Source organism: Sturnus vulgaris, chromosome 15 (assembly GCF_052056855.1).
Source record: "Sturnus vulgaris isolate bStuVul1 chromosome 15, bStuVul1.hap1, whole genome shotgun sequence".
In the NCBI taxonomy this organism is placed as follows: domain Eukaryota; kingdom Metazoa; phylum Chordata; class Aves; order Passeriformes; family Sturnidae; genus Sturnus; species Sturnus vulgaris.
This window is the reverse complement of record NC_142257.1, coordinates 17,462,140-17,486,435: the sequence shown is the minus strand read 5'-3', so window position 1 is coordinate 17,486,435 and position 24,296 is coordinate 17,462,140. Positions and strand designations below refer to the sequence as shown.

At 50.1% G+C, this 24,296-nt stretch overlaps 1 protein-coding gene across 1 annotated transcript; it reads right to left on the bottom strand.

Moving 5' to 3' along the window:
• Positions 1-382: 382 nt before the first annotated feature.
• CYSTM1 (cysteine rich transmembrane module containing 1) lies at positions 383-24,195 on the bottom strand. The gene is made up of 3 exons (XM_088173862.1): positions 24,113-24,195; positions 12,321-12,562; positions 383-840 (listed from the first exon to the last, which is right to left on the bottom strand). The coding sequence occupies exons 2-3, from the start codon at positions 12,541-12,543 to the stop codon at positions 734-736; spliced, it is 330 nt and encodes a 109-aa protein (XP_088029988.1). The 5' UTR covers positions 12,544-12,562; positions 24,113-24,195; the 3' UTR covers positions 383-733.
• Positions 24,196-24,296: the final 101 nt, after the last annotated feature.

Sequence of the window (24,296 nt, the reverse complement as noted above, 5' to 3'; positions counted from 1 at the left end):
TCTGGCTGGGTGTGCCATGGAACAGCTTCAGCTCTAAATCCTCAGCACTAGATTAATCCATGGCTTTTCTCTTCTTACCCATTAATTTACCTCCTGCAAGCCTCTGCTCTGCAGCACGGGATGATGGATCACAGCCTGGGGCGAGCCCTGCCCCAGGAGCTGCTGGTGCACACACACAGCAGCTCAGCCTGTGCTTCTCCCACCTCTGCTGTCCCACAGCTGCTGGAGAAGGCCCTGGCTCCAGAAGGGAAAAAAATAAGGATAAAAACCTGACTGTGCTGCCTTGTGTGGGATGAGGAAAGGTGCCATACTACAGAGTAGTACAGAGAGCACCAGAGGGGATGCCCACCCTGCAGATAGATTTACTGAAACAGCCAGGACCTAGTGAAGAAAATCAACTGTTGGCTTTAATTATTGCGTACATCTTCATCTCTAGGGCTAGGAAAATCTCAACTGGTAAATATACATTTCATCAGAATGCCTTTGGCTGAAATACACCATGAGCACATTCTTCAAAGTTACAACAAAAGTCTTAGAAATGTTAAAAAGGGATTCTCTTTCCTTTACTAAAATAAAGGAGTGCACCCCCCACCCCGACAAGGCGCTAGGACGGACGGACAGACGGGAACTCTTGGCTGTGCAAAGCAGAGCGTTGATTACAGTAACAGAAAGAAGTCGGGACAGGAGTGGGGAGCCTGCATAGCGCTCGGTGAGCGGCGGGGCGGCAGCGGCGTCAGGTCAGCATGTCCCAGAGGCAGCAGCAGCAGAGCGCGGTCCAGCACGCCGTCAGGCAGGCGCTCTCGCCCGTGTCGTCCCTCCGCCGCTCCTCCACGACGTACACTGCGGGACAGAGGGGCTGGTGAGACACCGGGCAGCGACACCGCGGGCACACACAGAAGGGGACAAGAATCAGGTGTGGCCCGGCCCCCAGGTCAGCTTTGCAGGCGGTGCCAGCTGCCCCAGCTGTGAGCACATCTGTCCGTGCAGACTGGCACTGAAGGAGGAGCTGTTCCCAAACGCTGCTCCAGCCTTAGCACACACAGAACTGCCTCCTTCCCGAGGATCACAGGGCAGCGAGCAGTCCTTGCCCCAGCTCTGTGTCCCTCCTGCAGGGGAGGGGACTCCCAGCTCTGCCAGCTCAGTACCCGAGGCACAGGCTGGGAGGTGGCAGTGCAGTGACACCCCATGGCCTAAAGGCTCCAGGTCTCACCTCATGGACAGAAACCATCTCTGCACAGAAGCTGCTGGGATTTACTGCACACTGCTTGAGCACACAGGAGGGAGCCCCAGGTTTGTGTAGAGCTCTCCAGGCAGGGTCTCCTACTTGAGGCCAGCGTGCTGCTCTTTGTGCAGCTCCTGAGGCACATTAGGACAGAGGAGCAGTTTATCTTTGGTTCCTCCTTGCTGAGTCCAGGCTGTCACACCCAGAACTGCATCAGTCTGAGGGCAGGCAGGTGTTTGTCCTTCCTGACAGCTTTCGTGGCTCTGATTGTTGTGGTCTGTGTGGGAAACGTGCCCTCACACAGGAGCCCAAGGCAGGCAGGCAGCCTGTGCTGGACACATGGTGGTGGCAGGCAGAAGCCTGGGCAGGCTCATGGCAGTGGCCTGGCCCTCCCATGGGCTTCCTTTGTGCCCAGGAAACCATTCCCCAGTCACTACTTCAGCTCTGCAGAGATGGGTGGAAGATGATGTGCTCCAGCTCACATAATGCCAAAACTCTGACACCACCAAGTGAGGCAGAGAGAGGGAGTCCAGTACCCCCCAAATGTCTGTGTTTGGGGACAGCCTGTGCCTGAGCCTCAGGCCATCTCCCTCTCAGCAAGGGGGATAAAGGAGAAGAGGCATCCCCTGCCCAGGTACAACCCAGCTCCAGGGATGTGTGGTGCCCTGACCATACATCCCAGCACCTGCAGCCCTTGCTCCAGCAATGTCAGGATGGAGGCTCCCTTCTCCCTTCAGCCTCAGGAGGAGGTGGCAGTGCTGTGACAGGCTGTGATGGAGCAGGAGAGGTGCCACACACTCTCCTCCCTCAGGAGCTGCTGTCCCTCCCGTCCCTGCAGAGCCCAGGCTGGGCCCGATGGAAACCTGGCTCCCTGTGCTGCTGCCAGGGGGACGCTGAGACCTCCCGTGCCCAGGGCCAGCCCCTGCCACACCCACACGGAGCGCACAACAAGAGCCATGACTTGTGAGCCTGCCACCCTGGCTGCCTCCTTCATCCCCCTGAAAGGGTGGATCACAGATCCATCCCATCCTATCCCAAGGGGATTATGTCCCAGGGCAGACAGGACTTTGGTCAGGCCCCTCCCTCCTCCCTGCCCTCAGCTCCAAACCTGCATTCAAAGCCACACCTGGAAGATTTGCAAAGGGAACATGGAGGCTTGTGAGCCCCGACCTTACAGAGCAGCTTGGCAGCAGCTCTGCCCCCTGCCTGTTCTCCATGGAGAGCTGACCCCAGGGCTTGATCTGGGCTTTATTTTCCTGGTGGATCCAGGAGCTCTAAACAAGCAGCCCTGGTGTGTTTGTTTGTTCTAAGAAGGTCCTGTTGCAGTCAGTGGAGGCAAAACACAAACCGATTGCTCTGAGAGTCCTGTGTAAGATGGTGACATCCCTGTGCTGGAGCCCTGACACAGCCCTGGATCCCAGCCAGCTGCCAGGCTGGAATTCAAGCTGTCCCACCTCTGAGCCATGGGGAGCTGGATTGCTGCTGCCAGAGCATTGCCATACCCAAAACTGAGGGCCACGGTGCCCTGAGACATCCAGATCCACCCTGCAGAAGGAGGCTGCCCTTTGCCAGCTACAATCAGCTGTCCACGACTGCAAGAAGCATTTGCCTGAAGTATTTATGATTAATCCATTAGAAGTTTTAAGCCAAGTGTCAGGGACATGCCGACAAAGCGTGTTCAAGGCATGTACAAAGTGCTGTTATGAAACACTTGCTGAAATATTAAAGAAAATGGCTTTCCCAAGCTTGGGGCTGTGCAGAGGGAGCTGGGAGCTCTCACCAGGGCTGCTCAGCTGACTCGTGTTGGATGCTGCCCCTCTGCACAAGTGGGTCCCAGTGTCCATGGGCATCACCCCTGTCCCTGTTCCTGTCCCTGCCAGCTCTCTGGCACTGCTGCTATGGCTGGTGCTCGAAAGGGCTGCCCAGAGCTGGAAGGAGGACAGGCACTGCTGCCCACTAACAGCTGGGGGCAGGGACAGGACAGGGCAAGGGACAGCAGCCATGCCAAGGCCTTCCCAGGACTCACTGTAGGTTTGGGGTGAGCCTTTCTGTTAGAAACAGTGCCCATGTTTGTTCCCTCACTTCTGCTAAAAGCTGGAAGCCATTTAAACCACCAGCATATTGTGGCAAAAGCACCTTCCTGCAGAAACCCTCTGAGAAACAGCCGTGGTTTTCCCCCATGGCAGGCAGCCATGGTACTTTTACAAGAGCACTCAACTTCCAGGTTCAAGGAATGTCCCAAAGACAACACCTGAAATACACATTTGAGAAGTTGCTGCTTCCACTGCAGAGCTCCTCTCCATGGAGAGCGAGTCTCGAGGGCAGCTCTGCCTGTGCCAGCAACCACTGCTGCAGTCTGAGAGTGCACCATCAACACTGGAAACTTTCACAGAGCATCTGGGCAATGCTCTGAAGAGAGACAGCCACCCCTCCTCACAGTTTGTGACGCTTTCTTTGAAGCCACATCAACACTTCAGGAGTTGCAGCTTTGTTGCTGTCACCACACAAATTGCCAGAGAGATTTTAACCACAGATATACAGCATTAATGCTGAACAGCTTTTCTGATCTGCGTGTGGGGCTTGCAGACGACAGGAGAGGAGCAGGACAGCTGAAGGGTGGTCAAACATGCAAGCTGGAAACCATCTCAAAGCCAGGCTGGATGAACTGCTCCCAGCCCAGCCTCTCACCAGCCTGGAGACACCCTACACCAATCTGCTCATTTGGGACACCTGACCATTGGCTCCAGGGCACTAATGGAGTGACACGAGTACCTGAGGACATCAAGAGCAGGTGGCAGCAGCTTCAGCCACTCCTCCCAGCCCATGCAGTAGTGCTGTACAAACACAGTGTCAATCCCCCAAACACCACATCCAAATCTCTAAAAGTATTTATTTGGGAAGTTTTGTAAAGCCCATTACTGATGCTAAGTTCCCCCACAGCTTCCCAACTGACTGCAACCAGCAGGACCCCATTGATAGACATCAGGTTTTCTACTGGGATATCTTTGCCAACAAAACCCAATCCAACATCTCCCAGTGAAGGAAATTGTGGCTTTTGTGACATTCCTCAGTGCCCTGAGTGCCTCCAAGATAAAGCTACCCTGTTTTCTATGGTGAGCTTTATTGGGGACCTCATCAGCTGCTTTGTGCCTCTCTTTTGGCCAAGGTTGGGCACTCCAGCCACATCCTACAGCACGAAGGGTCCTCATCACTATGAACAGAAGCCTGATGGTCCCAAAAAGAAGAGAAACAACGGTGATTTCTCTTGGAGGCACTAGACAGCACTCAGTTCTAGGCTCCAGTTATGAGGGTTTCACTGTTTTTCCTGAAACAGGATGGGAGAAGGTATAAACTGAGAGACCCTCCCATCTCCTAATCAGCCTTAAAGAGTAGAGCACAATGAATCATGCTTACCCTGAAAATGCTATCACTCCCTGTAATCTCACAGCAGTGGCCTGCACAAACCAGTGCAAATAACTCCCACTTTGTTTTTAAAACAAATACTACAATACCTTCTTATTTCACGTACAGTCTACTTTATCTTAAGCATATACATTTTGTTTCTTCTCATACCTGATTGATGCGTTAATCATTAGCTCCATGAAGGAAAGGAATGAGCTGTACTTTTCACCTGGTTTGGCATAAATTAAAATCATGACCTTAGACTGCAATGCCCCTTATTGCAGTGCTTTAGTGGGTCTACAAGGATTGCAGTACAAGGGCACTGGCTTTGAGGCCACAATCAGTCCATCCTCTCCCAGGATCCACACACGGACATCACTGCCAAGGTACCAACTCACCTACATGGGGGTAGTGATGGTGTCTGAGAGCCCCTGAGCTCCACAGGCTCTTCCAGCAGTCCTGCTGCACATCCCAGGGCCAGGCTCTTGGCTGGGTGTCCCAGGTATGACAGGAATGGTATCCAGGCACAGAGAAGCCAGCAAGGGGCAGGCTCAGTGCCTGGGGAGCAGGAGGTGGAGAGCACAGCCCAGCACCCATCACCCTCTTAAGGTGGGAGGGCTCCAATGCCAGTGCCCTGAAGGTGACTCTCCTTTAGCCCAGCTGTGTGCCAGCACAGAGCCCTCACCTGCACTCGGGGCTATGAGGCAAGGCCTGGGGCACATGAGAGGAAGCAGCAGTCAGGGATTTACCAGTCACTGCTTCTGCAGCCCCAAAATTCTTCCTGTGGCATCAGAATGGCTGTTTGCCATGGTAACAGCTGGTCAGAGCAGGAGTTTTAGTTAATACCAGAGTCTCATCTGGGAGGGTGTGTACAGCAGAGAAGGGACCCATAAGCCTCTTCCCACTTGTCAATTAAGTGGTTTTACCACAAGCCACTTCTGCACCAAGAGCTTTGTTTTCTCTTCTTCAATGAGCAAGAAGTCTTGCTCACCACCACTCAGAATGATTTTGTGATTGCTGAGTTAGGTCAGCCTGTGCATCTGCTTTTACCTTCAAACCATTCTCACCCAGGTCCTTGGAAAACTTTTCTGTTCAGGATGGAGGCCAGAGAAGGGAAAGTCAGCACAAGTGCATTTAATGGATGCAGAAGTGACAGCAACAGGAAATCAAATATCCCCGAGTCCCTCTTGGAGGTGCACACTCTGGTCTGCAGACCCAGAGTTGCAGGAGGAAGGCAGCTGTGACCTCCCAGACATCCACTTCTCCTGAAATAAACAGGCAGCAAGTGCAGAAGAAGAGACTGCAGGGCTGGGGAACAGGGCCTAAACTTTCATATGAACTGCCACCAAGGCTGCCCTCTGCACGAAGCCTCCAGGGCACAGCCTGGGCACAGATGAGATCCAACTCCCTTGGCAAGGAAAGCATTTAATTGTTCTTTCTCCTCTCTGGGGGTATTTGCTCAGGCCCAACAGCTTCAGGCCTGTTATTTCCCAGCCCCCCAACTCCTTCCTGCCCAGAGGCTCCCACTGTGTGCACAGTCTCTACTGACACCACACTCAGATTTCAGGAAATACCTCAGTACACTCCTGAAACAGATACCAGAGCCAGATGGAAATTCAATAGCCCACTTGCAAGCAAAAATCTGCCAAAACTGCAAAATGCTCAGAACAAGTTTCACTACTCCCAGCTCCAAACACAAATGGCTACTGCCACAGCCACCTGAGCAGAAACCAAGTGTCAGGGAATGAAAATAGCACAGAGTACAGGCACTTCCACCTGCAAATCCTCTCTGCCACCCACCCTCAGTGACCCAGCCCAGACTTCAGCCTGGGCTCAAGCAGAAACAACTGATCTACAACTACTCACCCAGGTATCAGGTGTCCCTCTTGCATGGCCACATGCCTGGGTTCAGCAGGTTTGGAAAGTTCCTGCCTTTCTGTTCCCGTAAGGCTGAGCAGCTCTGACGCTCACCCTGGGGAGCTGTTTCAGCTTTCAGGAAGCTGAACAGGCCACACATTTCAGGGAAATCACTGTGCAGGAGAGCCAAGCCTGCACTTTCCAGAGCCAACACTGCATTGGGCAAAGCTGCTCCCCTCTCACACACCAGCCTGGGTGCCAGGCTCAGAAGGAACAGCACAGAAGATTTTCTTGCAGCTGAACTCAGCGTTGGGAAAGATATTGTTTCCTCACCTGAACACACAGGGATGGGATTAAGAGATCCTGGAGATAATGGAAGTGAGACTAATCAGCATTCATGGTGTATCAATGTGCCTGGGAAGGATTCAAGCTCTCTAAAAGGCACAAGCATTCCTTACAGGAGTCAGCATACCTTCTGTAGAGTACTCAATGTCAGCAGGCGTCAGCCAGCTCTCCAAAGCACATAAACCCCAGCACACAGGTTAGAAAGTGTACAGGAGAAATGTCATACGAGAAACAAACTTTCCCTCAGCTCAAATGTACAATAATTCAGGGCTTCAGACCCTTCAGCCTGCTTCTAGACTACAACAAATGAGAGACATCTCCCAAAACCACAGATTTTGAGAACTTCCTCTAACATTTTTTTAAAATCAGTAAAATCTTAATTTACTGTTAAAGTCAGGTGCAGGGCTAAGAACAGCACAGTCCTCAGCTTACACAGAAAATCAGCATCAGTCCTGGAGTTAAACAAGATCTGGCTTGGGATTTACACAGCACAAACTTCACCTCACAAGGGTCTTGCAAGCGTGTTCTGGGTGACTGACCAGAGGAGGGACAAAGTTTAAAGCAGTTTAAAGTAAAGGTAACATGCCCCAGTGAGATCCTCCTTGTGCAGCCCCAAGCACCACAACACAATCTGGGCAGTGTTGGGAAAGGGCTGTGCACAATTTTCTCCTCACCCAGCCTGGTGCCCAGCTGACAAGGAGTGGAACAGCAGCCTCATTAAAATCAGCCCACACTGGAGCCTTCTTGGCCTCCTGAGACCAGTTTGTCTGAAGCATGTTTTCAGATACTGGACCTGAATTGGGAATAAATTCTTCACCTCCTCCTTGGGGGTGGAAAGCAGTGAAGGTGAGGTGAGACAGCAGCCCCAGGACTGCACTGTTTGCCAGCCAGCAGCCCCTGCTGTTTGTGCAGCCAGGGACAGAGGGAGGGATGATACAGCAGTCCTGGAGGAGAGGATGCTGGGTTTTAAAGCACACTAAAGAATGAGAAGCAGATAAGAGGACAACTGCCAAGTAAGATTTATTTATTTATTTTGGCAGGACTCCAGCATCTGGAATTGCAGCTCCTGAAGGTACAGGAACAGTTAAACTAAATGCTCTGACAGACTACTTAGAAAGGGCCAACAGACAGAGAGAAAGCCTGTCCTCCAAATTAACTCCTGCTGGGGAAGGCTCAGCTCCAGTTGGTTTGGGCAGCAAGGGGGTAACCACTGAAAGGCACTAGAGAGCCTCACCAGAAGGATTCTGATCCCCTCCCTTCCACACAGAGACAGGTAAAGAGGGAAAAAACCATGCAGCCCTGCAGCAGCAGGCAGTGGCTGTATCTAGGTGACCTGTTTATTCTGCAGCTGGACAAACATTAGGAGGCAGACAGCATCACTGTGACTATTACTCTTATCACAGCCGGCTTTGCTGCAAGTAATCAAGTCCCAGAAATAAGATTTCCACCCTGTGTGTACAATGGCTCAGATGCAATCCCGAGCTCTGTTTGCCCTCAGTGCCTCTGACAGAGCCTGGTTCCCTTTGGCACAGCATGGAATAGCCTCATCCATTATGTTGGCATGTATCGACAGGGAGCAGGGGTAGAAATAAAAGTGGTGAAACTGCTAGCATCAGCTTCTGCTTTGAAAATGAGCACGTCACTTCGTACTTTGGCTCATTCCACTTCTTTTTAAAGCATGCCGTTATCAGCTGCAATACATTTCACCTCCAATTTACATAGACAAGAAAGTACCAGCTGACCAGTCAGCAGTTACTGTGGTTTCCTTTGATAACAAATAATGAAAATACTGGTGGGGAAACGAGATATCTTCTGGAATGAGGTACTTTCTTCCTCCTAAGCAAGCCCTTGCTGTAAAGAAGAACCTGCTCCCTACACAATGCTGCACACAGGAGCCACATTGTAAAAGTGTGTGTTTCCCAGCTTTGTTCTGGGGCAGGCAGGTTCCCTCCAGCCACACCAAGCACTGTGTGGCACATCTATCCTGTTCCAGGAACTCACACCCACATGGATTTTGTGTGGACAGACACGGAGTCAGCCCTCAGCCTTTGCAGCAAGAAAATTGCAGCCAGGGATCAGCACATCAGCCCCCAGAGCTGGGAAGCTGAATCAGACACCCTTAAGGATAATGTCCCTCAGGCTCAGCATGCACATTATCATCCCTAAAGGCAAAGGGCAAGTTGTTTATTTCTAATGAACAACAGCCAGGGCAGTCGCCAGCCCTCGAAAGATGTGAGACCTGAGGTTTCTTTGGAGACTTTGGTACCAGTAACCTGGTCAAGGCTAAAAGCCATCCTTCCAAAAAACCAAAACCAGGAGGGCTTCTGTGCCACCTCAGCAAGTCACCAGTGAGGCTCCAGCTCGCTGCTCCTTCATGTGGAGAAAAAATGCTTTGAGGTCCTTCACACCTTTTTGAGGTAGCTGGGGTGACTCTGAGGGGTGCAAGCTTGTAGCCCATCCCCTCTGGGAGAAGGGGCCAAGGAACACTGGGATCAGCTGACAGGGACACTTCCCTGTCCCACAGTGCCCTATGGGGGTGGCCACACGGCAGTCATATGGCCACCACCACTAAGTCTTCACACATAACCACAAGCTGATTTCTGCACCCCAGCCACCCTCGTGGCTGGCTAATCCTGCACAGGCAGTCCAGAGGGGAACACACATGTTCTTGTTCAGAGCTGCTCCGGGCTGCAGCTTCCTCCAGCAAGCCTTTAGGTTTGTCCCCCTATTCAATGGCATATTGAAAAGGTGGTGACATCCCTTTCTCACCTATTTGTTGCAGTCACTGCTCACTGAACAACAAGAACTTTATCTTCCCTACCCTCAGCAGCACCCAGGTTAAGCTGCTTCCCTGTTACATCTCAGGTGCAGATTTAATGCAGAGGGAGGCATGTGAAGTTTTTTTACTTCTCCGAGGGGCAGGTGGACAGGCTATGTCCATTGCTACTCCTGACAGGCTACAAATGAAGATGAAAAAACAGAATCACCAGAAAATGCTACTTTACCATCAGATTCTGAGAGCTCAATAATAATTATTTCCATCTGTGTGATCCACTCAAGACCAAAATATGATACATAATTACTTCCACACATTAGAATTAGCACATTGGCTAACATCTACAACATGAGAGCCTGCTTTGCAGTTTGCCCACACAGTAAAAATAACGTAAAGCATAGAATTTAAAGGCTAGCAAATTTCCTAGTTTTCACTGTGGACACATGTTTGTTCAGAAATACTAATGCACTACTTGGAGTAGCTTAATTCATTAGATTAAGCAAAGTCACGTAGGAGAGCAAAACATCCGCTCTGAAAGGAAAGCATCCACACAGTAGCTCTTCACAGATAATTATTTGGAAACACCACAGGAACTGACAAGCCACATGAAATCACACTAGAACCAGCCCAGGCTGACTGCAATGCCTTGATTAAATTTAGATGTCAATTTTTTTATATTAGAAGTTCAGCCACACCAACAGATGCACAGCACTAGTGCAACAGATTTATAAAAATTAGCTTTTTTAGAGGCATCCACTCTAAGCTAGACACTCCTGGGGTTCTTTAACAAAGCCCCATTGAAAGCTCTTTTACAGTGTCAGAGGACAAAGATCAGGTTCCAGTTTGACAGACTGGCCAGAAAATGAGCAAAGGGCGAGGGGGAAGGTGTTTAACAGAAGGAGAATGAAGAAAAAGAAAGCTTTTGTAGACAAATGCAAAGTTATAGCCTGATGCCACTTAGCAGACATTAATAAACGTGTTTAAAATAAATGGGGCAGGGTTATATGGATAATAGGAAGAAATTCTTCCCTGTGAGGGTGGTCAGGCCCTGGCACAGGGTGCTCAGAGAAGCTGTGGCTGCCCCTGGATCCCTGGCAGTGCCCAAGGCCAGGCTGGATGGGGCTTGGAGCACTCTGGGATAGTGGAAAGTGTCCCTGCCATGGCAGGGGATTGGAACAGGCTGATCTTTAAGTTCCTTCCAATTCAAACCATTCTGTAATTCTATCACTTTTTTTACATCTACTTCTGCAAAAGCAGAGCAAATTAGACACTGCCAAGATGGGTTCAGAGACCACTTGTAGCTGCAGGAAGGCAGTTCAAGGACAAGACTTACCAGAAGGTTTTTGATTTATGGGTTAGAGCGCTGCTTCTGCAGAGCTGAAGTTCTGTTAGCTTAGGCTTAACAAAATCAAAGCTCCTGCAGAACAAGCCTGGGCTTTCAGTGAAAGACAAATGCTTCACTGCTTGTCCCCTCCCATTTCCCAGCCTATTCTTTGGGCTGGTCCACAGGTTTGTGAGCAGAGCAGAGGACATTCAGAGACATCAATTTGATGTCCATCACATCCAGTTTGATACAAGATCCTTCAAGCTTCCAAGGCAGCAGAACTGTCTCAAAGCCAGACTGTCCAAAGCCACAGCCCCTGTCTCCCTTCAGCCTCTGCCAGCACATCCCTTTGTTTGGCTATAGCAAAAAAGCAACACTGGCACCAACCAAAGATGTTCAACAGGGGAGACAAAGAGTTTTCCCTTGCCCAGCACTAAGAAACATCTCTTAGCCACCCAAAATCCCAGGGAAAACCCAGATTACAATTTGAGTCCATGTGGTGGAAGTGGTGGGAAGCAACACCATGCTGCTGCCTCCTCCTCCCCCAGGGTTCTCACTCTGTTACAGAGGAAGTTGAACTCATGATTTGCCCACAATTCAAGTTCTTATTCACTCACACCAATTGTTTACTGCTTAAATTTGGATCCTCCTGATAGACTCACACCAATTCAAACCCACTGAACAGTCCCACCTCTCCCAGCTTCTCCTCATAGAAAGGAGGAGAAGCTCTGGTCCTTTAATCATCCCCTCTGCCTCTGCTCTGACAATCTGAGCCTGCAGCAAGCCCCAGGAGAGCTGTGGGTGCCAGGGCATACCAAAATGCCATATTGTGGGGATGCAGCACACAGATGGACCAGCCAGCTGCCAGAGGGAAGGTGCACCATCCTCCCTCCCTTCCCCAGAAATCTGGGTTTTTCCACAGAATAATAGTAACGTCAGAAAAAAAACAAAATTCCAAGGAATGAGTAGATCATTTGGACAGATACTGATGGGCTCAAGAAAACCAAGGCCCATTAGTTCAGTACCAATTGTACATTTAAATATTATAAGCTTTAACTGTGCAGCCTTTGGCTGAAACTTATCAACCAAGAGAAAAGTGGAATGAGAATTGTGGCAAATCTAAAGCCAGTGCAGCAACCTCAGCATAAGGATTCCCTCGAGGAATCAGCACTAAGGATGCTCAGCAGTATTCTCCAACAACCACAGAGAAGACTGTGAGAGAAATACAGCAAAACAAAGCAGCAAAACAAGCTGTCAACAAAACCCCCACTTCAAACAAATCTCCACCTCCTGCAAGGCCCTTAGGGCCAGGTGCTGGTGAACACATTACCTGAAGGTCAGTGTGTACCTGGGAGGCAAACAGTGCCCCTGACATCGCAGCTGCTGAGCCATACCTGTGTTTTTGGGGCCATCTGCGTACACGGGTCCTGGCGGCGGTGGAGGAGCGTTCTGCCACCCGTACTGGGGGTATCCTTGGTAGCCCGGCTGGCCTGGCTGGTAGGGCCCGGGGGGGTAGCCAGGGTAGGGGCCGGGAGGGGCCCCCGGCTGCTGTGCATAGGGTGGGTACGGGGCGGTGGGGCCCGGGCCGGGGTACGGTGGAGGATTATCGTAGCTCATGTGGGATGCGGAATCTGCCCTGAAAAAGAGGAAACAAACAGGACAACTGGTTTGCTTTTGTCTGCTCGTCCATGAGTTCCATTTCAGACTGCTCTCCAGAGGGCCCTAGGTTGTATGAGAAACAGACTTCAAAGTACCTAGTCAAGCAGCAAATTTATTTTTAACCCTACCACAGAGGCAGGGATGGAGTTGAAGTGATTTCTTTAAGTGACACAAGTTTAGCTGAGCAGGAATAACATGCTGCTTTCCAGTCATGCATCAGCTATCTACCCTAAGACCCAAGTCTTGCAGCAGCAAAGCAAAATCCTCTGCTTCCACTCACAGTTAAAGCACTTTTAAGAGAGATTTTGAAGCAATTACTTCACGTCTCTGTCAATATCGGAAAGGAAAACGATGGAAAAACGCAGCCTGTTCCAGGCATATTTGATAGCTTTGACAGGAGAAGGAGTGAACACTAATGGCCATTCCACTTCTGCTAATTGTTAAAGCCTCCACACCAGCACTCTGGAGCGAGGCTGTATGTGAATAATTCCCTGATGACTCTGTACCCCAGCACACTGTGTAGTCTTCCAGTCATACACAACTGAATCATTAAGCAGCCACAAAGAATTAGGGCCTTGGGCTCAGCCTCATTCAAAAAGCTACATTAAAGACACCTCAGAGGGTTACTGCTCATAAAACCCATGTCATGTACTCCTCATGGCACAGCCATCGAAGATGAGACTGTCACAATACTGCAACTTTAATGAACCTCTGAGCAGCATGACTAAGCAAACCATTTCTCTGACATTAGGCTGCTGGAGCTTCCCTCTGTCTGAGAAACAGAAGTGTATGTTAATATCCTACATTCTCAGGAGCCTTCCTGCCGGCAGCAGCTGAACCCTGCTATTTCCTTCCCCTATTACAGGGTGCAGACAGTTCCCCTTTGCTACACACCTCCTCCCACACGCCACAGAGAGAAATACCAGGAGCATCATTTGCCTCAGCCAGGCTCAGCTTGCAGTGGATCCAGCAGGATCCCCTTGGGATGGGCACGGAGCTGGGCAGGGCTGGCAGCTCAGCACTGCATTCCCACTCTGGGGGACAGGCAGCAGAAACCATGGGAGCATCCAGGAGGGAATTTTCCACAGGGCAGGCAGCAGTGCCCTGGATCCCCTTGTGCCACAAGCAGCTGTACATTGGCTCAGGGAGGCTGAGCAAACCAGGGGGGTCACAGGGTTGCCTGGGCCGTGTCTGGGCACCAAATGGTTACTGTGCCACATGCAGTGGTCTGTGGGTATACACACACTCGCTCTGGCCTTGTTCTTCCCTGGAAACTTGCTTCTGGATGTTATTTTGGGACGATTTTCTGGGTTAGACGAGTATTAGTGCCCCCCTCCATCTGCTGATATGGGAGAGGTAGCGAGGGGAAAACTGGCCAGAGCCTTCTGACAGCTGTACAGATGTTTGGGCAGAGACAGCAGAACAACAGAACAGAGGAAAAGATGGAGATTAAGAAGAGCATATTCCACAACTGAGGGTACAGTAACATAACTGAGATTAGGCAAGAGATAAAAAAGAGTGTCCAGCAGGAACAATTTCAGCAGCCACTGGAGATCTGTCTGTGATGATGATGATGATGCCAAGTGGCACCACGGGGCTCTGCTGCACACACAGCCCCGCAGATCCCACCCAGTGCCCGGGATCCAGGCACTGCTCCAAGGGGACAGGGCTGTGCTCCTGCCCAGGAGGACACCAAGAAGCCCTTGAGGCTCACAGGCTGCAGCTGTCACTCACCTGAATTCATCCCAGCACTCCTCTTGGTGTGCCAGGCACAGTCACAGAACCACAAACCGGCTGAGTTGGACAAGGATCATCCACTTCAATCCCTGCTCCTGCACAGACACCCCAACAATCCCACCCTGTGCCTGGGAGCATTGCCCAAACACTCCTGGAGCTCTGACAGCCTTGGGGCTGTGGCCATTCCCTGGGGAGTCTGGGCAGTGCCCAGCACTCTCTGGGTCAGGGAAGAACCTTTCCCTGATATCCTAACCCTGCCCTGACACAGCTCCAGCCATTCCCTGGGTCCTGTCAGTGGTCACCAGGGTGAAGGGATCAGTGTCTGTCCCTCCTCTTCCCCTCACAAAGAAGTTGTCCCAGCTAATTTTTAAGACAGTGTTGTACCCTGCAGATGATGTCTTCTAATGGCTTTGTCAAGAGTTTTAACTGCTTAACCAATGCCAGGGATTACAGGAATTTTATTTATGGTTGTTTTTTTTCCCCCCAGTGCTAGGTCAGCCTAACCACTTCACTGCTCCCTTTAAAACTGACAAGCACAACATACACTTAACTCAAAGCTCTTTAACCACTGCACTGCAATGCAACGCCCCTACCGAGTCTCCAGCAAGGAAATTCTTCCTTTTGGGAGGCAGGGAAAGGCAGGCAGCAAGCCCTACAACTCACTTCAATGCAATCAATTAGAGAACTGGGACACATCAGGCCACTAACGCTCATCTAACCCAGAAAATCGTCCCAAAATAACATCCAGAAGCAAGTTTCCAGGGAAGAACAAGGCCAGAGCGAGTGTGTGTATACTCACAGACCACTGCATGTGGCACAGTAACCATTTGGTGCCCAGACACGGCCCAGGCAACCCTGTGACCCCCCTGGTTTGCTCAGCCTCCCTGAGCCAATGTACAGCTGCTTGTGGCACAAGGGGATCCAGGGCACTGCTGCCTGCCCTGTGGAAAATTCCCTCCTGCCCCACCAGGGTCACCCTCCTGAATTTAGGGATGCACCAAACCAAGGAGGTGGCATGTGGGAAAGCCCTGCTCCAGATCAAAGAGCCCCAGCTCATTCTTTGCTCCTTGGGCAGGGGACAACTTCTCCATCCATGCCCCCCTTCTCTGTTCAAGGGTGTAATTTCACACCCTAGGTATAAATATATGTGTTTTTATATACACACACACGAGGCATTTAAAGGCAGCAAACAACAGACCATGTTTTGTTCATAAACTTTGAGAACCCCCTGGGCTTAGCTTGCTTTGATGAGCACTGTCCAGCTCCAGCAGACTCACCTGGATTACTTCAGTTTTCCAAAGTCCTTCTGCCCAAGAGGATGATCAACTCAGCCCACCCTTTCCAGGGAAGGTCAGTCTTCCCTTCTGTTCCTTCATATGCATCAATTCATTTATCTACATTCAATATCATTGATATTTTAGTGCTGAAGGAAGGTTTAACAGATGCTGTGATTCTTCAGCTGGCTGTAAACTCAAATTCAGTCAGCAGACAACAAACTCAGCCATCCCACTGCTCCCCTACCATAGGGACTTGTGCTGCGACCACTGGAGGCCACCCTTCTCCATCAGGACTGGCCATTCACTCCCTTTGGTAGCCAAGCAGGGAGCCTGCCTGGCCTCTGTGCAAGCACCCAGCATGGGAACGTGCCAGAATCCCTTTGGAGCCAGTGGAACCACACAGGTAACAAAGCACCTCTGCAGAAAGGGCTGAGATGAGGCTCAGGCAAAACTCAGAAACCCCTGGAAGAGTGTGGCAAGAATAAAGCCTGGTTAACACCAACAGTCAAGAGAGTGAACAAAAAAACCCTGCACACCAGCAGTTCTGCAGAAATGTCTGTGAAACGGTCAGAGGGAGTTACAAATCTGATGGCTTGAGCAAACAGGGAAGTGGCAGCATAAGGAACAAGAAAGAACTACTAATGCTCTTTGTTTACCAGCTCCATGTTAGCTGTGTCAAAACAGTTTTTGAAGAGAAGGCAGGTTTGGAATGGAGGCAGTAACTGAGATTCCAGCTGCTGATATGGGAGAGGTGCTGAAGGGAAAACTGGCCAGAGCCTTCTGACAGCTGTACAGATGTCTGGGAAGAGACAGCAGAACAGAGGAAAAGATGGAGATTAAGAAGAGCATATTCCACAACTGAGGGTACAGTAACATAACTGAGATTAGGCAAGAGACAAAACAGAGGGTCCAGCAGGAACAACTTCAGCAGCCACCAGGGATTTGTCTGTGATGAGCGAGGAAACTCCTGAAGAATTCATCAAGGCATTCAGCAAACCCAGGTGGAAGTTGTGGAACTAAGCTCTGGGGAAGAATCTTTCCTTGTCCCCAGTTTCACTGCCAGCCATTGCTCCACATACACACATCCCTACTTGCCCTTTTGAGCTGTGTGACAACACTGAGATTTCCTTCAGTCTCATGACCTCATAGATGACTTTACACACTTCCTAGCTCTATTTACTCACATGGGTATGTGTTTGCATGGTAGGGCGTTGAATCATGAAGCAGATACTTTTCAGATACATACCTGAGCTCTTAGTCAAAAGTATCACCAGCTTTGCTGTGGGTTCTCACCCCAACCAGTAATTCTGTAAGAGCTCCAACCAGGACCAACCCCTGTGAGGTTGCATCAGAACTGGTATCTGTGGCTTTCCTAGCAAAGCTCAAAAGAAAGAAGCCAACCATCAGTAAAGCCCTTCGTTTTCCATGGCACTGCAGGAGGTCCAGCAGGAAGAGCCACTACAGAGCTCAATGGTCCCTGCCCAAAATCACCAAGAGATTTCCTTGCAAACAAAGAGATTTCCTTGACTGTCACTAAGCATTTGCCCTGTCTGTTGCTGCTTAACAACAGAGAAATTGCTAATCCATCTGAAGAGAATGGCAAACCACCTCCTGTTCCACCTCCCCACCCATCAGAACTTTTGCTAAGGGGCAAGTTCATTAGTACATCATTGTTTCCTTAAGTTATGGTCAAACTCCTTTGTTCCACGCTGCTGAGCAAACACTATTTCCCCTACCCCAACAGCAGGGCTTCATTTTTAAACAAGCTGCTTATCATACCCCAGGAGGCTGCAGTGCTGCTCAAAAGGTCTGCAACCCAGAAGTCACTGAAGCCCAGTGCTGTATAGAAAATGCACATGACACCAGATGAGCATGCACACACAGAGGTACCAACAGGTAAGAACCACCATCCTTTGGGAGAATGTCAGTCCCTCTTCAGCTGTAACCTGGCTCTGGCTAAGGCTTAGTAAAAGGTGCAAGCATAGAACTATAATGCTTTGCATTCACTAGATACACATATATATTTAGCTTGTCCATTTTGGAAACCAATCCTTAGAGAAACAAATTTCACCATTAGGCTTTGAAAAAAGCTTCTGATTGCTTCACATTTACTGCCTTGTACAAGGCCAGCAAGCCAAGGCAGCTGCTTACAGAAACAGTCAGTCACTGCTCCTGATCCTCCTCTTCCAGCACACTCATGAATTTATTATCATTTTCTTTCTTCAGGCATCTCTCCTGAGCTGAAGACTGAGTCAACAGAGCCTGCAACATTCCTTGATTATTCTTTCCAGCCATCGCTGTGCCTTTTAGTGTCACTATTTGTCTAGGAGGGAGCAGGCAGACTCTCTGCACAGTGCCACAGCTGTCTCCTGCTTCCCACCCCTTTCCCACCCCTTTCCCAGCCCAGCTCTTGCCATCCATCAAGCTAAAAACAGAGCTCAAGTTGCACTGCACGTAATTGCAACTGCAAGATCCTTCCAAGTGGGAAGAGCTCCTGTACAGCCTGTCACTGCACACGTACAGCTCACCACACTGCTCACCCAAGTGACAACACAGTCCCTTCCACAAGTCTCTGAAAACAGCCTCAGTTTCAACCTGGGAAAGTCTCACCAACCACAAGTTGCCACCCCTAAAACTAGGAAAAAAGGAACAGGAAGCCCAATTTAGATGGCTGTGGGATTTGCCACTCCACAAGTGCAGCTCTGTGGCACAGCCTGGGGGCCTGGACAGGGAGGATTTTTGGTCAGAAGGTAACATGATGCATGAAAACAACCAAGAATGACGAGAATAAGGGAAAGCATCAAGGAAGAATGCTTTTCTGTCAGCACAAGGGATGTCCAAACAAAGACCCTTCAGAGCCTGCCAAGATGACCCAGTTTCACTCTTTTCCCTCCTCCAAAAGGCCACGTACAAGGCTGGTGCTCCCAAACATCTCTTGAGGTCAGACTAATTATGGCCACCATAATTACAGCCCAAGTGACTGGAGAGCAGTAAGAATCTGCTTCTACCTGTTGGCCCCTTGTTACCTTGGCAAAACTGAGGAGAGCACACATAAAACGATCTGCTTTTTTACACAGTAGGTGTCCACAGCTAATCCACCTGCAAAGAAATACCAATCCCTATGGACAGCTGCCTGCAAGTCAGATCCTTCAAATGCAATCCCCAGTGCAAGCAAATCCATTAAATAAAGAACTCTGCATGTGGGGTGAGAGGATAATCTAAGCAGGGTGCTGAAACAGGGTGAAATGCCTTCTCTTGCATAGGAACCAGTGCAAGAAACAGCCCTATGAAAACAAATGGGGGATTAGTAAATTAAGCAAACAAACCAAAGAAAATCAGGAGCCTGGAACACAGTAAAAAAACCCCCACAACTACCCAAAAGCAATTAGCAGATTTCTGGAATTTAAAGGTGAGAAGTTGCTTGTTTTTAGGACAGCAGAACAAGCACTGTACCTCGTGCTGGTGTAGTCAGGAGGAATCAGGTTTTGGGTATGGCAGGTATTGATTCAGCTGGTCTTTGCAGGGATGAAGATGGAAGGCATGGAGAGAGGCCAGACCCTGAGAAGGACAACTGGGGCACCCTGATGTAACCCACCCCTTCCAATGCCTGCAGCGCTAGGAAGTAGTTTTCCAATACAGAGCTCTAATGGAAAGTACATTTAACATCAACAATCCAGCTCCTGGCAACCGGCCTGGCATTTAAATTACATTTCATATGAACAGTATCCAAATGAAAAAGAGTACAAGTGGCTTTTAAATGGCACTGGCTCCGTGTTTCCCTCTTACCAGCTTATTTGTCAGCTCCATTTAGTGATTGTATGAAAGGTACGTTAAGGATAAATTGTAAGAGATTCCATTCTTGCTCAATTTGCTTCCAGGAAAAGCTTCCTCCCTGATTTGCCCTCCCACTTCACCAGGTAACTCCATCAGCCTAGATTAATAGCTGAGGGGGAACAAGAGCTGCCCCCACCTTTTCTGACAAAAGCTGTTTGAAATTACTTTAATTTCCAAAATGCAGGTCTAGGCAAAAGCAAAAAGCCCAGCTTTGTGCTGTAAAAGGAAAAGCTAACACTCACTCCTCTGTTCAAGCCCATTTCCTTAAGAGGTGTCCTGGACTCCAGGACACTCAGAGTCCTTGGGAAGAGGGGATTGAGTGGCTGCCAGGCATCTCCTGCACAAAAACAACTGCTGCTGCTCATGTGGCTGAATCCACCAGCTCAGGCAGCTCTGAGCACTGAGCAGTGGTTTGGATGAACAAACATTTAACCTTCCTGAGCCAGGTATTCCCTCCTCCTGCTATCCTCCAAGCCCTCCAGAGATCTGAAGTCTTGCCCATGTGTGAAAATGGGAAGTGCAGTGATGTTTGAGGCTGATGCTGGTGTCTCTACAAACTGCCCCAGCTCACCAGTCCCACTGTCTGCCCTGCCTTCTTGGCAAAAATAATGGATAAGCACATTTCCAGGTGATTTTGGTTTTAGAAACCAGGATGTGATCAGCTCTAAAGGGCTGTCATGTTGACAGTTTTTGCCTCAGAGGCAACATCCCTTGTGGAGCTTCACAGTCACAGATCTCCACAGAACTCTCACCAATGCACCCTCACACCCACACGGGATTGCATGCCAGGATTTTCCTTCTTCAGACAAATTCCAATGTCTCATCAATTGTTACCAACAGACATACACACCTCTTCAGAATCACTCCCCATGACTTACTGCTGCCCACTGTCTACCTACATGCTCTGCATGGCAGAAGGAAAGTATGAAGCTGACATTGTTCCTACAATAAAAGCCTTAGTGGAAAAAAAACAAAACAAATCCAATGCCCTGCTACTGTTATTACATGAATAATTACATAAACTACAACCTTATGGGGGAAAATTGTCCAGTTTTTCAGGCACCTGATGAAAGGTTTTAGAAAACCTTTAGATGAAATGTACTTTAACACCAGGAACTAACAATTACAAAGATGGAAAGCATCACTTCACAGCCCCTCGGGTGGTGTCAGCCATGGTACTTGCTGCTGACACACCAGGTGAGACTCTGCCTAGGTACAGCAGTGCCTGTGGCAAAACATACCAAAAAGCAAAGTTCTTTTACACAGTAATAATTTCAGAGAGAAGCATCTACATCTTGATTCCAGGTTTTGAATGTTTTTGCATGCACTGCTCTTGTTCAAGTCTTTGTGTAATGTGTTGCCTTAGATAATTCCAGAAATGCATGACTATAGTTTGCTGTTAAATTGTGTACTGACTGTTTTAAGGTGCAACAAATACCAAAACAACAAGAAACTCAATGAAAACATCTGACTGTCAGGTAAAACTAGACCTGAAAATAACAGTTAAAGCAAGTAGCTTTGTTGGTCTAACTGAGAAGAGAATGGGAAACAAACTGACTGGCAAGAAAATTAATAAGCACAGATAATAGATTTGTATGTTATTCAGATTATGTCCTGGCAGCATTCCAGCCATGGAACAGCAGCAGTCTTTCAGGATAACTTCCCCAACTCTGAAACACTGGTGGATTAAGTGGAAGATACTACCCGGAGCACATGATGATTTTCTAGCACCTCAAGCAGAAGCACACTGGCAGCAGCACAGCTCCCAAGGCACAGTTTGTTGCTGTGTGCAGACAGAAATACAGGCATTTTCTACAGCTGAGATCTCATTACTCAGAAAGAGATTTCCATGATAGGCTGTAAAACGGAATGAGACTGAGATTTCTCTGCCCCCTCCATGTTTTCTCACTTTTTCTGCTTTTCCATATCTTTCATGTGGCTCTAACACGATGCTTTACTTTGCCTGTAGGGCATATCCAAGAATCCTCTTTAATGTCTGCTTGTCATGGGCTGTTCCCAGATTCTCCCAGTGGTCACCAAACCAAGAAAGCCTTTGCTTTACCCTGCCAGGGGCTGAAAAACTTCCACAATCAGGGGGCTGCCCTCAATAGCTGGTAAGACTAAATAATACCTCAGGAATACATTATATCCTATATTTCCTATCCTAGATATTCTATTTCTAGGATACTCCCTATCCTAGAAATCTCTCTCTCTGATACATAAGCAACAGAAAGAGCAGCTTTTGTCCAGCAGTGGTGCTGCCTGGCATAAGGAATACAACAGACCAGATGCTTCCAAGGAGATCCATTCCCCAAAACCCTCTGCAATCCCAGCCAGCTGTGGGCAGGCACTGGAGCACAGCACTGCTCCCTCCCAGGACAGTGTGCTGATGGCACTTCCACACAAAAGGATCTCTGGTGGGAAGAGCACTCAGGGTACAGCTGTGAGGGTAGCCCAGCATTTGCCAGCCCCTCAGCAAGGGTGTGAGGCCAAGCATTTCATCCCAAATCCTGGGGAAGGCGGCCTTGGAGGCTCCCAGGCTGCCTGACAGGCAGGATGCCAGGCCTGGCAATACTGACCGTCTGCTTGAACGACTTGGGCTCCTTCCTATCTTTCCCTATTCCCAGAAATGACGGTGCTATTTTCTACTCATTGAGCCATTGGGTTTGAGGTCAGCAGCAGGAAGTTGAGAAAGGCAGGATACGCAACTCAGAGAGTAGAAAATATCAATACTGACAGCAGAGAATGAGTAAATCTGCTCATTCAAGGCTCCAGCTCCCACAAGAAGTTTTCAGGGACCCCTGAAAAGCTTCCAGCTGTGCCACAGGGAGACCACAAACAGGGGACAGGAGAAATGCAGACCTGTTTCTTGAAAATCCAGAGTTACACAAGCTTGCTCTGCCCTCGTAGAAAAAAATTATCAGGTAACATATTCATCTGATCCTGCACAGAACTACCCTGACCAGAGGTAGCTCCTCTGTTTATGGCACACAAAGCTCTCCAGGCACTTTTCTGTCACCCCAGTTCGATGCTGTGAGCAGGAACATCTCTGCTTGCACTCACTGAACACCTCTGGTTTTCTGAGCACTGCCAATTTTAAGTGTAACATGGATCTGGGGGGACACAGGGCAGCAGAAAGGCAGAGCTCTCTGCTCTGACACCAGGCACTGCCTCGCAGGGTCTGCTCAGCACACACAGAGCCCCCACCCGTGTCAGAGCCACTCCTTCACAGGACAGCCTCCTCTCCGACCTCTGCTGCAAGGACACCCACCAGCCTCTGCAGATTATCAGTTACAGCTCTCACACCATTCGGGGAATGACAAATCAGTATTTAACAAAGGTGGCCTTTATAGCACATGAATAAGGGGCAGAGCGTGGCAGAATTTGTGCTGCAGAAGTTCCCGTGCTTGGTAAAACCACTATTCTGCGCAATGGAAGATTATTATCTAACATGCACATTAATCCCTGACTGTCCCCAAAAAGCACTGAAATACGATCAGAAAAATTTATAAAGTCTCAGTGTTTTCAGCCTCCTCCTCAGCCTACCTGATATAGTAATATTATTATCATCATCAAAATTTTCTAGGAAGAGTTGCTTATTATTTAAGCAACTGATGAGAAATTCCCCGTCGCTAGCACAGCAGCACTTCCCACACCTTGTATCCTACCACTGTATTTACACACAAGGAGAAGGCAGCTGCTCAGCACAGTCATTATAACTCACCCACACTCACTACCTTACCCAGACTTACCCTATTTACAACCAGGTTGTTCACACACGAGGTACAAAAAGCATCTCTTTTTTTCCTTTCAGATAAAGCTAGTCAGGGATGAGTGGGGCGGATTTTGGCACTAGCCTGGACAGAGAGGGGCTGCCCACTGCCAGCAGAAGAGGCGGCACATCCATGCAGCAGAGGACAGGAGACGAGTGCTCTCCTTCCCCCATTCTCCTATTTCACCATGACATTTAATTACCCAAACGAGGCGTCCTCAGCTACAGGAACAGAAAACATAAATCCAGGACAACCACAATGGTTTTAAACACAGGATGCAGCGCTATTATTTTTATTCCGAGCCTCAGCATGGGTACCAGCCGCGCTGGGTGCCCGCCCTGGGCTCACGCACAGCCCCAGCCGGGCAGCCCCGCGTCCCCACGGACAGGGCAGCGCTGGGAGCCGCAGCCCCGCCAGCCTGGAACTGTTTAGGGCACGTTTGGCACAAAAAACACACGGCCAGGGCTGCCAGGCAGGGCGGGACCCCCGGGCTGGGGAGGGTTCGCTGGGCCGCTCCTGCCCCGACCCCTCCGCAGCGCTGTGCCCAGGGCGGGCTCCCAGGGACGGGGCGGCTCCGGCCCTTCACCCCGGGGAGCCTTCCTCCTCATCCTCCTCACCCTCCTCACCCTCCTTCTCATCAGTCCTGCGCGGCCCCGCTCCCCCCACCCGAGCCGAGCCGAGCCGAGCCGAGCCGAGCCGAGCCGAGCCGAGCCGAGCCGAGCCGAGCCGAGCCGAGCCGAGCCGAGCCGAGCCGAGTCCGGCCGAACCCAGCCCAGCCGACACCGGCCGAGCCGAGCCGAGCCGAGCCGAGCCGAGCCGAGCCGAGCCGAGCCCGGCCCAGGCCCCCCGGCCCCTCACGCAGCCCCCGGTACCTGCGCCCTGCGCGTCTCGCGCCGCCGCCCGCACCTGCTGCGCACTCCGCGGGACGGTGACGTCACGGGAGACACAGGCCACGCCCACTCCCGGCGGGGCGGGCACGTTACGGGCAAGCCCCGCCCCAAACGGAGGCGTGGTCCTTAAGGGAGGCGTGGCCAGAGGGAGCGATCGGGGCGGCCGCGGGCTCTGTCCCGGTCCTTGTCCTTGTCCCTGT